This window comes from Drosophila melanogaster, chromosome 2L, assembly GCF_000001215.4.
Source record: "Drosophila melanogaster chromosome 2L".
NCBI classification, from domain to species: domain Eukaryota; kingdom Metazoa; phylum Arthropoda; class Insecta; order Diptera; family Drosophilidae; genus Drosophila; species Drosophila melanogaster.
Window position 1 is genome coordinate 6012723 of NT_033779.5, and position 12025 is coordinate 6024747.

Consider the following 12025-nt stretch of genomic DNA (forward strand, 5'->3'; position numbering starts at 1 on the left):
AATTAGTGCTCTATATCCGCAGTGCCCCCTCCTCTCACTCCCCTGTCGCGATCCACCAACCGATCCGATCGTATTGGATAAACCCATTCGCACCCCCGCGCTTGACCAACTCACTCCAGTCGTATTTGCTCTGGCCATTCAGTCGCGTATCGTCTTTTATCGTTCACTTGATTAGAGAAGGTCTCCCCGTTGTCGCCGAGTTTCATATTCTGCTGATCGCAGCGGTATTTGCTTAATTAAAATTTCTGTTCTTGCCGCGTAGCATTGCGTATTTTTATAGCTTCATTCTATGGAATAGTGAATAATAAATTAATAATAAACCAAGCTGTGAATTCACAAGTTCATTTTACTAGAGAATTTATTTTAAATAGTTTACACATAAACGTTTAGATTATCTTACAGATTGAAATAATTTAAGTTCACTTTGTGCAGTATCTGTCTACTTTACATTACATTACAACTAGCAATGAAGGAATAAATACATCTACATGGCATTTTACACGTGTAAACGGAGCTATCTACATAGGCGGCTCTACTCCACCACATTGATTTCAATATTATCATCTTCGTCGGCCTGCTCGCTCAAATCCACACTGGAGCAGCTATCGGAACTGTAGTCGAGTGCCTCCTGGGGCGTACCATCACCGGATGGCGTGGATGTCTTGAAGACACCTCCGGATTCGGGTACTGCACTCGGCTGCTTCTCCTGGCCACTCTTCAGATTCTCGCGCGTGTGCCGCCACTTCATGCGACGGTTCTGGAACCACACCTTGACCTAATCAGGGTATAAAAATAATAATATATTGGTTTTTATAGAGCTATGAAAGGAGTCGAATGTGCAAATGTTAAACTATGAAAATCCCATCTTTTAACTAACCTGAGCGTCGGTGAGATTCAGTCGTGCCGCCAGCTTGCGGCGATCTGGCTTGGTGATGTACTTCTGCTGCTGGAACTGAATCTCCAGGCCCTTGCGCTGCAGATTCGAGAAGACGGCGCGAGACCAGGATCGCTTGCGCTTCCCATTGCTTCCGGCTGAGGCGTTGCCCTGGCCATTGCCACCTCCATGTCCATGTGCACCGTTCTGGGATGTGGCAGCGGCGGCGGCGGCGGGCGAGGTGGGCGCTATGTCCAGGAGCTGCTGCGGCGTCTTGCCCAGAAATCGCTGCTGCTGTTGCGTCAGCTGGAGGCTCGTGAGGCTGTGGAGCGGCGCCAGTAGCGCCGAGGCTGTCGTCGAGTTGTGTGGCGGGGGCTTGTGCTGCTGATGGAGGTGTTTGGGATGGTGCTGATGATGATGATGCTGCTGGTGCTGCTGCTTCTGATGTTGATGGAAGCGGAGGAGCGCATTGGTAGCCAGCGTGGGATAAGTGGGTGCGGCTGTTCGGGAATGGAATGTTAAAGTCAATTGGGAGATTCATACTTCCTTCATTAGCAATAACTCTTAATTTGTTGCTATACTGAATCCGGTGCGTTTTTTACGCACCAATTTGGATATTTATTTTTATAGGAAAACTACCATTAGTTATGGACAACATCCTCCCTTGGTAGCACATTGCATCCGCAGGAAATAATACATTTATCGCCGGCCAAAGAAATGATACTTGTTTCGCCAAAGAAAATATGAAATTCAATTTTTTGTGTTTTCTGAGTAAATTATTTTGATCAATAAAATGCATGTTGAGAATTTTTAAATGGGCTTGTTTATAATAAAATTTTCACTTAATTGGAAATTATCATTGAAGCGTTTTGTGGCTAGGGGGGGCAAACGAAATTTGTTTACTTCTAGCGCGAATCTAAACAACAACAATTACCTCTAGAGATCCAAAATTATTTGGGGTAATCGAACACGACATGGGGCACACGAGGTTGAGGTCGAACCAGGGTGCTTTACTTCCCTTAAATGTTTTTTAAATATCCAAGAATTTATACACGCAGTAAGAAACAATTCGAATGACGTTGACTTTCCTATTGTATTTCCAATCATTATTGGCATTTACTATCCTTTATCTAACTACTGAGTTTCAATCAAGATCATTACGGCATTTATCAACTCAAAGGACTCCGCTGAAAAGTATGCTACAAAAAGTTCCTTTGAATCCTCAGTTCACGATAATGTTCACTAATGTTGATATGAAATGTAATCCTGATGTTGTTAAAAGGCCACAATTTTAATTCCTATCCTTGACTTTTTCATTGAATTTTATTTGATTTCAAACTGCAAACCATTCCTCTTTGTTTGTAGCCAACGCTAAATTATCATAGGTATTTTTTATTGCCTTTTTAACGTTGTGCTATGTGGAATTCGATTTGTTTGTGTGCTCGCGGCATGCGCCTAATTGTTTTCGAGATCGAGCGTTTTATTTACTTAAGCAACACACTACTCGATCGATTGTGTGTATTTACACTGCAGCGGAAATGCGCTTCTGCACTTGTGGATACAATTGTATCTCAATCCGTGCGCTTGTGTATCTGCATCGGGAACGCCAATGGAATCTCAGCACATCTGCAGGGGCTAATAACGCCTTAATTGGCCGTTTTGGCATTTGGCTTGTGTCAACCATCGGGGGTTTGTTATAATGAGTTTTCACCGACTTTCAACACCTTGGATGTTGGCCGGGGCATTGGGGTTCACTCACAGCGCGAGATCATTAATTGCCGACTTTCCCGTTCAGATACATTTACAAAATACCGCCAGCGGACCCGTAAATATCTTAATGAGTTGTGATAATTTTTCGGATGCCATCTTAAATCACTCAAGGGTCTGGGTTGCAGATGCATCTCCAGTAGGATGTGTTTGCGAATCGTACATTTCGCAGCCATATTTAAGTTGCATCGATTTATTAGCACGATGCATTCCACATTTACGACTTGGCGAATATTGTGGCTTATTTCGCGGTAAATTGCGAATGATCTTTTGGGGTTAAGCAGAGCACTCCCAGTGGGCCATGTGCTATGGAAATTTCGACTACCAGCTCGACAAGCGGAGTATGTGTTTATTTGATTGATTTTAATATATTATACATATGTATCTACTTCCGAACATCCGAATCTCTGACTTTTACCAGCTAACTATGCACTAAGATATATTATCTGCATTATGTACTTTCAAAATATTTAAGTGAAATCAAAAGTATAGCTAATATTTCAATTGTATATTTCGTGAAATATCTTTAGCTACTTGGGATTGTCGTCAATTTTCACTCAATTCATTATAGTTAATCCTATAGTTGTGGTATCTACATACATATATCAGTCCCGTTAATTTGAGTTGAGTGCGTGGTAATTATTATTGCTACAACCCTCCCCTGCTGTTGGGAACTTGAGAAAGAGTCTTCAAAGTTCCAAAAGAAATCGTCTGAGGGCCATCATTAATCAGGGATCTTCGAACGCTTTGAAAGTGCATCTATCAGTTGGATTAACATATAAATTGCTAATTAATTAGACCCACGGCGCCGGATTATTGTTCAGACAGAATTTCCATATCAGACAATGGTCTGTAGCATCCAATCGATCGATGGATGGATCGATTGATCGGCAGCCAGAAGAGCAACAACAACAGATCAACAAACTACTCATCGCCAGGCGGGACAGGCAAACAGCAACAAATAGTCGACGGAGGAGCCGCAGAGATCTCGCTGGTCCATGATTTTATGATGTGCGATGCGATGCAATCAATCCATCACGGAATAATTCCGCAGGGGCCGGCAGGTTGGACACGGCGGGCAGCCACAGGGTAGCCTCCTCCTGAAAAGGCCACCACAGTGGGTGGTTGTGTAAATACTTGGCCTTTTGGCTCGGCCCCCAAAGAACAGCGCATAGTTTCACCCGTGCCCGTGCCCGTACCCATACCCGGTACAGTCATCCATCGGTCAGCAGTTCCCTGTCGTTGGCCTAAACGGCAGCCGAGCCTCATTGGAGTCGGTTGAGCCGCAGTAGTTGGAACCGTGGCGCCCAATCTATCAGAGATCCGCGTCTCTAGCCGGGCCAAAGATGCCTCCACCTGTCGAACTCCTCGGCCGGCGGAACAATTCATTAGAGAGCGGGCAATTAGATGGATAGCTATCTGTATCTGCCCATGAATGACGGGCCAATTGCCCAAGCAAATAAACAAACTGTTCGCCACAAACGTTTTCCACGATCCGTGTGAGCTTGAAGTTTATTTTTAAAGACTGACTCGTAATTTGTTCATAAATTGTTCTTAATTTTCCACTTTGGTCTTTGGCATCTCATCTATTTGCGGTGCCCAAAGGATTGATGAAGCCTTTCAGGTGCTGTCTGTTCTTCGTTTTTTTTTTACCGATCTTTTGTTGATTGAGCTATGTCGAATTTATTCGCCTTACTAATTGCTCCTCCCATTTTTGGCTGAGCAAATGTGTTTGAAAACCACTTAGCACTGATGATAATTTTCATTAATGTTCCATCATTGTGTGAAGTGTAATTTATTTAAGTTTGGCGCTAATTTTGCTACATAATTTAATCGTGTGCTGGAATTTGGCGGAATTTAAAGGGCTATTAGTATCGAATTTACGTTGGATGAATCAACCAAAGTCTTTTTTGAATATGTTTTAGTCGGCTGTTAAAAAATTGTATTTTGCTACTTGTAACTAGGTCTAAACTATAGTAAGCTTTAAGTTAAGCTCGCTAATACCATTTACACATCATTTTAGTATAGCTCCACATATTTGCGGGTCTCTTATTTTGAAATAAATTAATATCTCAGACATTTCCTAATCAATTTATCCATTGAGGAATCCCAAACCAAATATGTATCTCATTTATCCGCAAAAGATCTTTAAGATCGTTTAAGGCCCTCGCATTGTTAGCACCCACTTGATAAGAATTGTGTACAATATTGAATGGGAAAAGGCTGTGCTGACGATATGTATAAAACTCAAGCAGCTTGTTAAACAATGAACAATTTCTATTCGAAAAGCGAAACATTTACCGATTATGTTGCTCTCACTATTTCCATTTCCATTTCCATTTTCACATAAACAAGATCAAAGTGCGCTGGCAGCCTGCAGGCTTTATAAGAAGTCTTCGTCCCCAGATATACAAAAACAGCAGGAAGTACGGCAAATACCCAAAACAATCCGGACTATTTTGTTGTCGATTTCAAAAATCGAATTGTTTTCGTCAAGAGCCAAAGGCGCGGAACATTTGGCCGCAGGAATATTGCACAATATGGCTGCAGATCAACTAATAATTCAAATAAAAACGTGAAATTTATTGGGGCTGCGCCTTAGGTTCTCACTCTTTGTGTTTCCAGGAATGTTCATTTCCCATTTGGCTAAATTCCATTTCACGATTTTCTCTGCAAATCTCAACATGGCTAATAATTATAGTCCATAATTGAAAAACAGAGCGAAATAGCTAAGGAATTTTGATGGGCAAATGGCGAAGCCACCTCATCAACTCGTTTGATCGTTCCCTGAGATCCTGCATATTTCCATGGAAAGAATGCAGAATGATTGACAAATCGCAATATCTGATTAGCTTTGATCAGTTTTATTGGCGCTGCAAGTGCACACAACATACGGGGAGATTGAAATAGTGCAGATGATAGATCGTATCTACAAGATAGAGTCATGGGTATAAAATATTATTTTGATAAGTGGTACGTTGTTGGAACTAGAAGAGGTTCACTGCGAACGAATGATGTTTCAATAGCTTTCTGTATGGAGCTGATTCCTTTTAAGTTTAAAAGTATCTTAAAAATACACTTAGGTACCTATAATCCATGTAATACGGATCAGTACCAATATAGTTCATATTAATTTAAGGCATCCCTTACAGAGATTAAATGTTTTCCTTCTATCAACTCGGTTTGCTCATGATGTTCCAAATGCCGTGCACTTAATGGTAATTTTGAATGATTTACTTTCAAATGGACATTTTTTTTGTAAAACCTGCTCGGATTCAAAGGATGTTCCCTTTTGAGTATAGTGCATCCTTACCGTGTTCTGCTGCCCGAATTGGCGTCGGTCTGAGCACTGATTTGTAATCCATATAGGGGCCAGGGAACAGCTTATCCAGACCCACGAAGGGGTACGTGTGCGATGAAGTGGGTGTGAAAGTGGGCGGAAGCGTGGCATGTCCAAACCTACGGGATTCGGCATTCGCCTGGCTGAAGCAGTGGGGGAAGGAGCAGCAGGCTAGAATGCTGCCATCGCAGCATGACTTGGTCGAGGGCGAGGAGGAGCTCTGCCGGTGGGATTCCTCGGGTTCCGAGCCCAACAGACGATCCACACTGAAGCTCAGCTTGACTTTGGTGGTGCTCGTGGCGCTGGTTGGCGACGTACTGACTATGGTAGTCGAGGCACAGGATTCTTTGGTGGGCAGCTCATGATCGACATTCACTGGATCGGGACACTTTGCCAGCGTTGGATTCACTTCACACTCGCCGTACATGTGAGTGCTGAGGTTCTCGGGCATACTCTGTTCCATGCTGGCGGCACTCTCGTGTAGTAACATTGTCCGGATATGTGTTGTATATGGTTTCTATCTACGAATCTCGACACAGGACACTCAAAACTGATTTCACACGTTCACAATCGATAGGGACTATCTATCATGTCCAAAACACCGTCGCTGTGCACCAATAAAACGATCGCGAATTTTGGCTTAGGTCTCGTGCACCTCCGATTAAACCGCCTTGCAAGACATCCCACTCAGAACTGATCGGAACCGGCCAGGGAGCACGCTCAACCAGCCATCGATTGCCGATCGGCCAGCCAACGCGGAACAGTCTGTTGGCGGTGGGGTTAATCTCGCTGAGATTGTGTATTCCTGGTGCTGACAGTGGGGCAAGGAGTGCGAGATGATCAGGATATAATGCTAACAATAAATAATGGCTATATGTTCGATATACAGGATATACAAACCAGGATATTTTTTTATCCAACGTGTATATTGTTTATAAAGTAATACTCAAGAAGAGTAATACTATCAAGAAAGATTAGATTTTTGGGCTTCGGTTGGTGGTAACATTGGTTTCTATTCCGCTGAAGATCTATATACCTCTAGAAAGTGCCCTAAAATTATGTTAATCCACTTACCATAGACCTGATCCCACTGTAGCCACACACAGATGGGATACCTTGCCATGCCGATCGCTTGTTTACACACAAGCATGCCGCTGTGTCATTAGCTCAGTCGGAGATCGTTTCCTCGAGCGCAGCCGAGATTTGTTTACCGATTTCTCCATATGTTCCCGTACTCCCACACACAGACACACACACCCCATCCGAATTCCGGTTTCCCTGCGCAGAGGCCATGTCGAGTGGCTCGTGGTTCGTGATTTCTGGCCAATGCGATCGATCCGCAGTGGTGGGCGGAGCCACTGGTGGCGCTGATGCGGCATCTCGCTTTCGCGCCCAAGGAATGTGCCTTCCATTGGCTTGGGATTGAGCGATCTGCGCGAACTCCACCTGCTCCACGCTGTCTGGGTTCAATGAAGTGGGTAACCGGGACTGGTGGTCATAAATCAGAAACCGCATTCCACAAGCGGAAATCCGCAAAACGGAACACGAACGGATCGTCGGGGTTGGAAAACTTAAGTAGAAATGTGTAAATTGCGGAGCGAAACTGGCGTTATTAATAGGAAAATTGTCGTGACTACCTTAAGATAGCATACTTTCCGGCACAAAACTCCCATCCAAGCGGGCGGATTTGGTGCCAAAAACACCCTAGCACCACAAGCCCACAAAGTGACCCAGAAAATGTGGAATATGCAAATGCAATGGCAGCGGAAAATCCATCGCCAGTCGGTGACACTTTTATCCTCTTCAAAGTGAAGTCCGATTAATAATAAAATAATCCTTTTTACTTAAAAAAAAAGATTCAGATACATTCCAGGATATGCCGAACGTTCAAAGATACTGATTGGAAAGAGCATGGCTTAAATTCCATTAACCCATTTAAAGTGCAAATTGAGCCTTAGTGATTGTAGCCAACAACTTTTCCCGGAAAATTATAGGGCATACAACAAATGAAAGCGAAACGCAATCAAACTATGTAAACAGACACGAACGCCACTTATTCTTGAGGAATCGCTGGAAACCGCAACCAAATCGTTGCGGGGCAACTCAATTCACTTTGGCCCAGGAACAGTGCGCTGCCACCACTCGAATGGAGTCGTTCTCAGCGTCCAGGTGCTCCACCATACCGTCACCACTGCCGCACAGTGCCAGTGGCATGGACAGTCCGGATATCTGTGAGCCGCCGCAGGATGAGCAGGAGTTCTGCTTTCGCTATCCCAGCTACATGTTTCCGGACGTGGAGTACGACAAGGAGGATGTGCCGCTACCCTTCAAGGCCTCGCCGGACTCGCTCTTCAATCTCTGCGCCGCCGTCGTGGATTCCCAAGCCCGCACTGAGGTCTTCAAGTGGAGCATCAACGATGTGACCGACTGGCTGCGCAACTTTGGTTATCCCGAGTACGAGGTGGGCTAAGATTCTTACTCACTATGTTGGGTAACCTATAGCTTCGTTACAGCAAACTTTTCGGGAGAACTACATTGATGGACACAAGCTGCTGAATCTGGACGCAGTTGCTCTGGTTGCGCTCAACGTTCGCAACTTCGAGCACATCCGCCACCTGGGCCGCGGCATACGAGCGCTTTACAGGAAGGAGCTGCAAACGGCGACGGAGACCAAGCAGCAGAGTGAGGTCTATAAGACATTCCGGGCCCGCACTGGCCGAAGGTACGAGGGATTGCGGGAGACGGAGCTACTGGGCCGCATGCACATGATTCGCTCCGTTTTCCGCGACGTCAACGACTGGGATCTGATGGAGCTGCACATGTCCAGGGCGCCGGTGAGGCGGTATCGCGAGATCGTCGCTGGCTCCAGACGCTACAACCTCTATGGCCCATCGACAGCGCGCCGGGAACCCATCATTACGGACGATGTGGATGCCACACCGTGGTACAACTTCGAGGATTGCTACTGATTCACTTTCAACTTGAAATCGTGGTTAGCTTTTGGAGCAATAAAGTAACTTCTTTAGTGGACAATTAAATTTTAATTGAAGGAACGGTCAGCTTAAATCACTTTCTCTGCGCCATCGACGATAAGCACAAATTGGTGGCTCTCCAAGTCAAATCCTACGACTGCCCCACCTCATTGGATCACCGATGCTGCCCAATCAGTCGACACGGCGCATTGATCACTTATCGCTCTGAATTGTTGCTTTTGCTGTTGTTTTGTGGAGGGGTAGTGGGGGACTGGGAACTGGGGACTATAGGATCAGTGTTGTTACCGTCGAGAGCCGTCCGCATTCGCGTCCGCTCACGTGTTCAAATTTATTGATTGTTCTGCTCACAAGACACGGCGTTCCAGCTTTTCCTCCGCAATCCAGCGAACTGAGCTTCGCTCTGAGTTTTGAGATCTGGGCACGGCGTCCAGCTGTGCGGCATGGGAGACGTACGTGTGGTCGGCTTATGTTATATTTCCCGACATCTTGTGTGTCCGTCGATCGGTGGGTGAGCATAGCATAGACCGAGATTGAGTCCCCTGCTCAGAGCTATGTACGCCTAGATGCAACCTAAGACGCTGCCACGCCGTCACACACTGGCCATGCAAATTGCCTTTGGCCTTTATTAACTTAGGCCATAGGATTGAGACTACCTTAATAACTCGTTCCGTTAACACTTTATTATGTTCGAGGCGCATAAATCGTTCCATCACCCGGACATGGTCCCGAGGAGGTCCCCAAGTCCCCCACTCATCCAGTTCCCTAGTTCCCCGAGTTCCCAAGTTACCAAGTTCCAGAGTGTCTGCGTTCGGGCCAACGTTGGCGATTATGATTTATCGCATTTTAATCAATTTAAAATGTTTAAACGATACGAATCGGAAGAAATTATGAATGTGTTGCTGTCTCCAGGCTCCACAGTAGGCCACCAATAACAACAGCCACATAACCCACACCAAACTGATACCCATATACCCATGCCCATACCTCTACCCCTACCCATGAGAGCCATGCCCGACGAATACCCGATTCGAGGACCCAGCGATCATCGTCAGCAAGCGTTATCCGACGCGTACCTCGTTTGTAAGTCTCCACCACATCTCGTGTTACCTACGGTCTCGATCGCCTCGCAGACCTACGCGCTACATATTAGTCAGAGATCAGGGACGGATTCGAAAGTGGGTTCTTCCACTAACTGGTCAAAAGTAACACCACTCTGGATTAAAGGGCAGAGGTACATTTCTATGGTCACCAAGTAAGATTATGTTAATTTATTATGCCTTTAAATATCGGAAAGGCATTTTTTCAATAATATATTATAATAATGTATAATGTAAAAGTATTTTTAAGTCAAAGAACTTAATGGTGGAAGACCAAATTTCATCCCACCAATTGCCTTGGTATGAACACAGCGCCATAGAACCGGACCTGGATTAAGCCAGCAATACCTTTCGCGGATCGGGGATGAGGGATGATCGCGTGCTGCGCGGACTGGGCGACTGAGTTGCAGAGTGCGTTTCGGGCGCGACGACGGCGCAGCGACGATTATGATTAAAGATGATAAGCGAAATATTTTTATCATTTCTCAAATTAACATAAACCATATGTGATTATCACACAATAAGCGCAGTTGGTCTGTTGGACGAGCTCCAATCCCCCCATTCCACACGCTGGCCTTTTTTGTTGCTCGCTTTTTATAAGCTTTTATGCCCCTCACTGCGGTCGGGATAAGTTATGGCATTGCTGTGGGATTTGGTCGTGGCGTTGGTCAGGATTCGGTCGCGGCAGTGTCAATGGCATCGGCGAATTTATGAGGATTTATCTGCGGTCGGACCGTTGGATCCTGGATCTTGCATTCGGGGTCGTTCTGGTGTCATAAAGAAGTTTTATTCGATGCTTAACCTATGCGTACGGACTAAAATGGTTTGAAGCGGCGCGACTGCTTGAGCAGCCCGATCTTTCGCTTTTCCTCCTCGAACTTCTTGCGCATCTCGACGATATTCTGCATCTTGCTCTCGCGTATTTGGAAGGTGTAGAAGTTCTTTAGCTCCTTGGTCTTATTGCCCTTGGCCACCTTCTCCTCCAGGCGTCCAATTACGGACGCCTTCTGCTCGAAGCCAGCATTGCGACCCTCCTTGCCGACGGTGACCCATCCGTCGGCGTCGGCCTCTCCGGTCTTGGCCGCCTGTGCCGCCGCTCGCTCCCTCTTGTCGTAGCCGGCCATGTACTTGCTGATCTGTAGCTTCGTCTTTTGCGCATCCAGCAGGTAATTGCAGTCGTACTCCTCGTGCCACAGCTCCATGCCGGTCTTGACGATGCACTCGCCGCTGCTGTTGAACAGGTCAATGCTCTTTAGTGCCAGCGCCTTGCCGATGCTGCTGTTCTTCTCGAACACTATGTAGGCCACCTTGAAGACGAAGGGCGGACGAGTGTTGGAGAAGGGTTCGCCGGTGCCCTCGTACCACTTGATGGTCTCCTCCTTGCCCGGTTTGGCGGCGAACTCCACGGCCTCGATGCTCCCCGCCCGGCCGAAGACCGTGCGCAGGCTGTCCTCTGTCACGTAGGGCGGCACGTTGAGCAGAAAGAGTGTGCGTCCCTTCGGTTTGTTGGGATCCATCAGACGGATGAAGTGCTCCCGCATGTAGATACTGTGGCAATGTTGCGCCTTCGGCGTCGTGCGCAGCGGCACCACTGAAAGTAGCGCTCGGTTAGCAGCAGCATTGGCAAGATGTCTTTGATTACTTACCTACATAGCCCTCCAGTTCAACCATTTTGTGTAATTCGCGGTAAATTAACTAAACAACGTTTTGTAAACACGTTGTGTGCCAGTGTGACCGTTTTTGAATTATACCAAAACGTTACTGCAAGGGGTGCGAAACTTGAGTAGAATGTAAAATACATTGGCAGCACTGTCAAAGGGCGGGAAACTTAAAATTAAAAGAATTTATTAAAACATTCTTTATTTGCAATGTTAACATAACAAGCTTTAAAATAATGCACCATATTATGGTACATAAAAGTATTGTCATTTAAGCAAAAACTAGCAATAAAGGT

At 45.8% G+C, this 12025-nt stretch overlaps 3 protein-coding genes across 4 annotated transcripts; 1 reads left to right on the forward strand and 2 right to left on the reverse strand.

Annotated features, from left to right (window-relative positions):
* Positions 1-336: 336 nt before the first annotated feature.
* H2.0 (Homeodomain protein 2.0) lies at positions 337-6680 on the reverse strand. Its single transcript, NM_078764.3, has 3 exons — positions 5955-6680; positions 878-1374; positions 337-775 (listed from the first exon to the last, which is right to left on the reverse strand). The coding sequence occupies exons 1-3, from the start codon at positions 6469-6471 to the stop codon at positions 533-535; spliced, it is 1257 nt and encodes a 418-aa protein (NP_523488.2). The 5' UTR covers positions 6472-6680; the 3' UTR covers positions 337-532.
* A 1432-nt stretch (positions 6681-8112) lies between these two features.
* CG13996 (uncharacterized protein) lies at positions 8113-8996 on the forward strand. Its single transcript, NM_135136.2, has 2 exons — positions 8113-8442; positions 8495-8996. Exons 1-2 carry the CDS (start codon positions 8128-8130, stop codon positions 8948-8950), a joined length of 771 nt encoding a protein of 256 aa, NP_608980.1. The 5' UTR covers positions 8113-8127; the 3' UTR covers positions 8951-8996.
* Positions 8997-10228: 1232 nt separating this feature from the next.
* CG9107 (uncharacterized protein) lies at positions 10229-11817 on the reverse strand. Of its 2 annotated transcripts, none has more exons than NM_164673.3 (2): positions 11718-11817; positions 10229-11662 (listed from the first exon to the last, which is right to left on the reverse strand). In NM_164673.3, exons 1-2 carry the CDS (start codon positions 11740-11742, stop codon positions 10887-10889), a joined length of 801 nt encoding a protein of 266 aa, NP_723144.1. In that variant the 5' UTR covers positions 11743-11817; the 3' UTR covers positions 10229-10886. The 2 variants fall into 2 exon arrangements, with proteins under 2 accessions (NP_723144.1, NP_608981.1); NM_135137.4 differs by having other exon boundaries at positions 10841-11662.
* Positions 11818-12025: the final 208 nt, after the last annotated feature.

Excerpts from the sequence above, each read along its gene's own strand:
- H2.0 (NM_078764.3), bottom strand. The coding sequence starts at position 6,471 with ATGTTACTACACGAGAGTGCCGCCAGCATGGAACAGAGTATGCCCGAG. Across the intron at positions 1,375-5,954 it reads AATTCGGGCAGCAGAACACG|CCGCACCCACTTATCCCACG; the intron begins GTAAGGATGCAC and ends ATTCCCGAACAG. Across the intron at positions 776-877 it reads TGAATCTCACCGACGCTCAG|GTCAAGGTGTGGTTCCAGAA; the intron begins GTTAGTTAAAAG and ends TACCCTGATTAG.
- CG13996 (NM_135136.2), top strand. The coding sequence starts at position 8,128 with ATGGAGTCGTTCTCAGCGTCCAGGTGCTCCACCATACCGTCACCACTG. Across the intron at positions 8,443-8,494 it reads TTGGTTATCCCGAGTACGAG|CAAACTTTTCGGGAGAACTA; the intron begins GTGGGCTAAGAT and ends GCTTCGTTACAG.
- CG9107 (NM_164673.3), bottom strand. The coding sequence starts at position 11,742 with ATGGTTGAACTGGAGGGCTATGTAG. Across the intron at positions 11,663-11,717 it reads TGAACTGGAGGGCTATGTAG|TGGTGCCGCTGCGCACGACG; the intron begins GTAAGTAATCAA and ends CGCTACTTTCAG.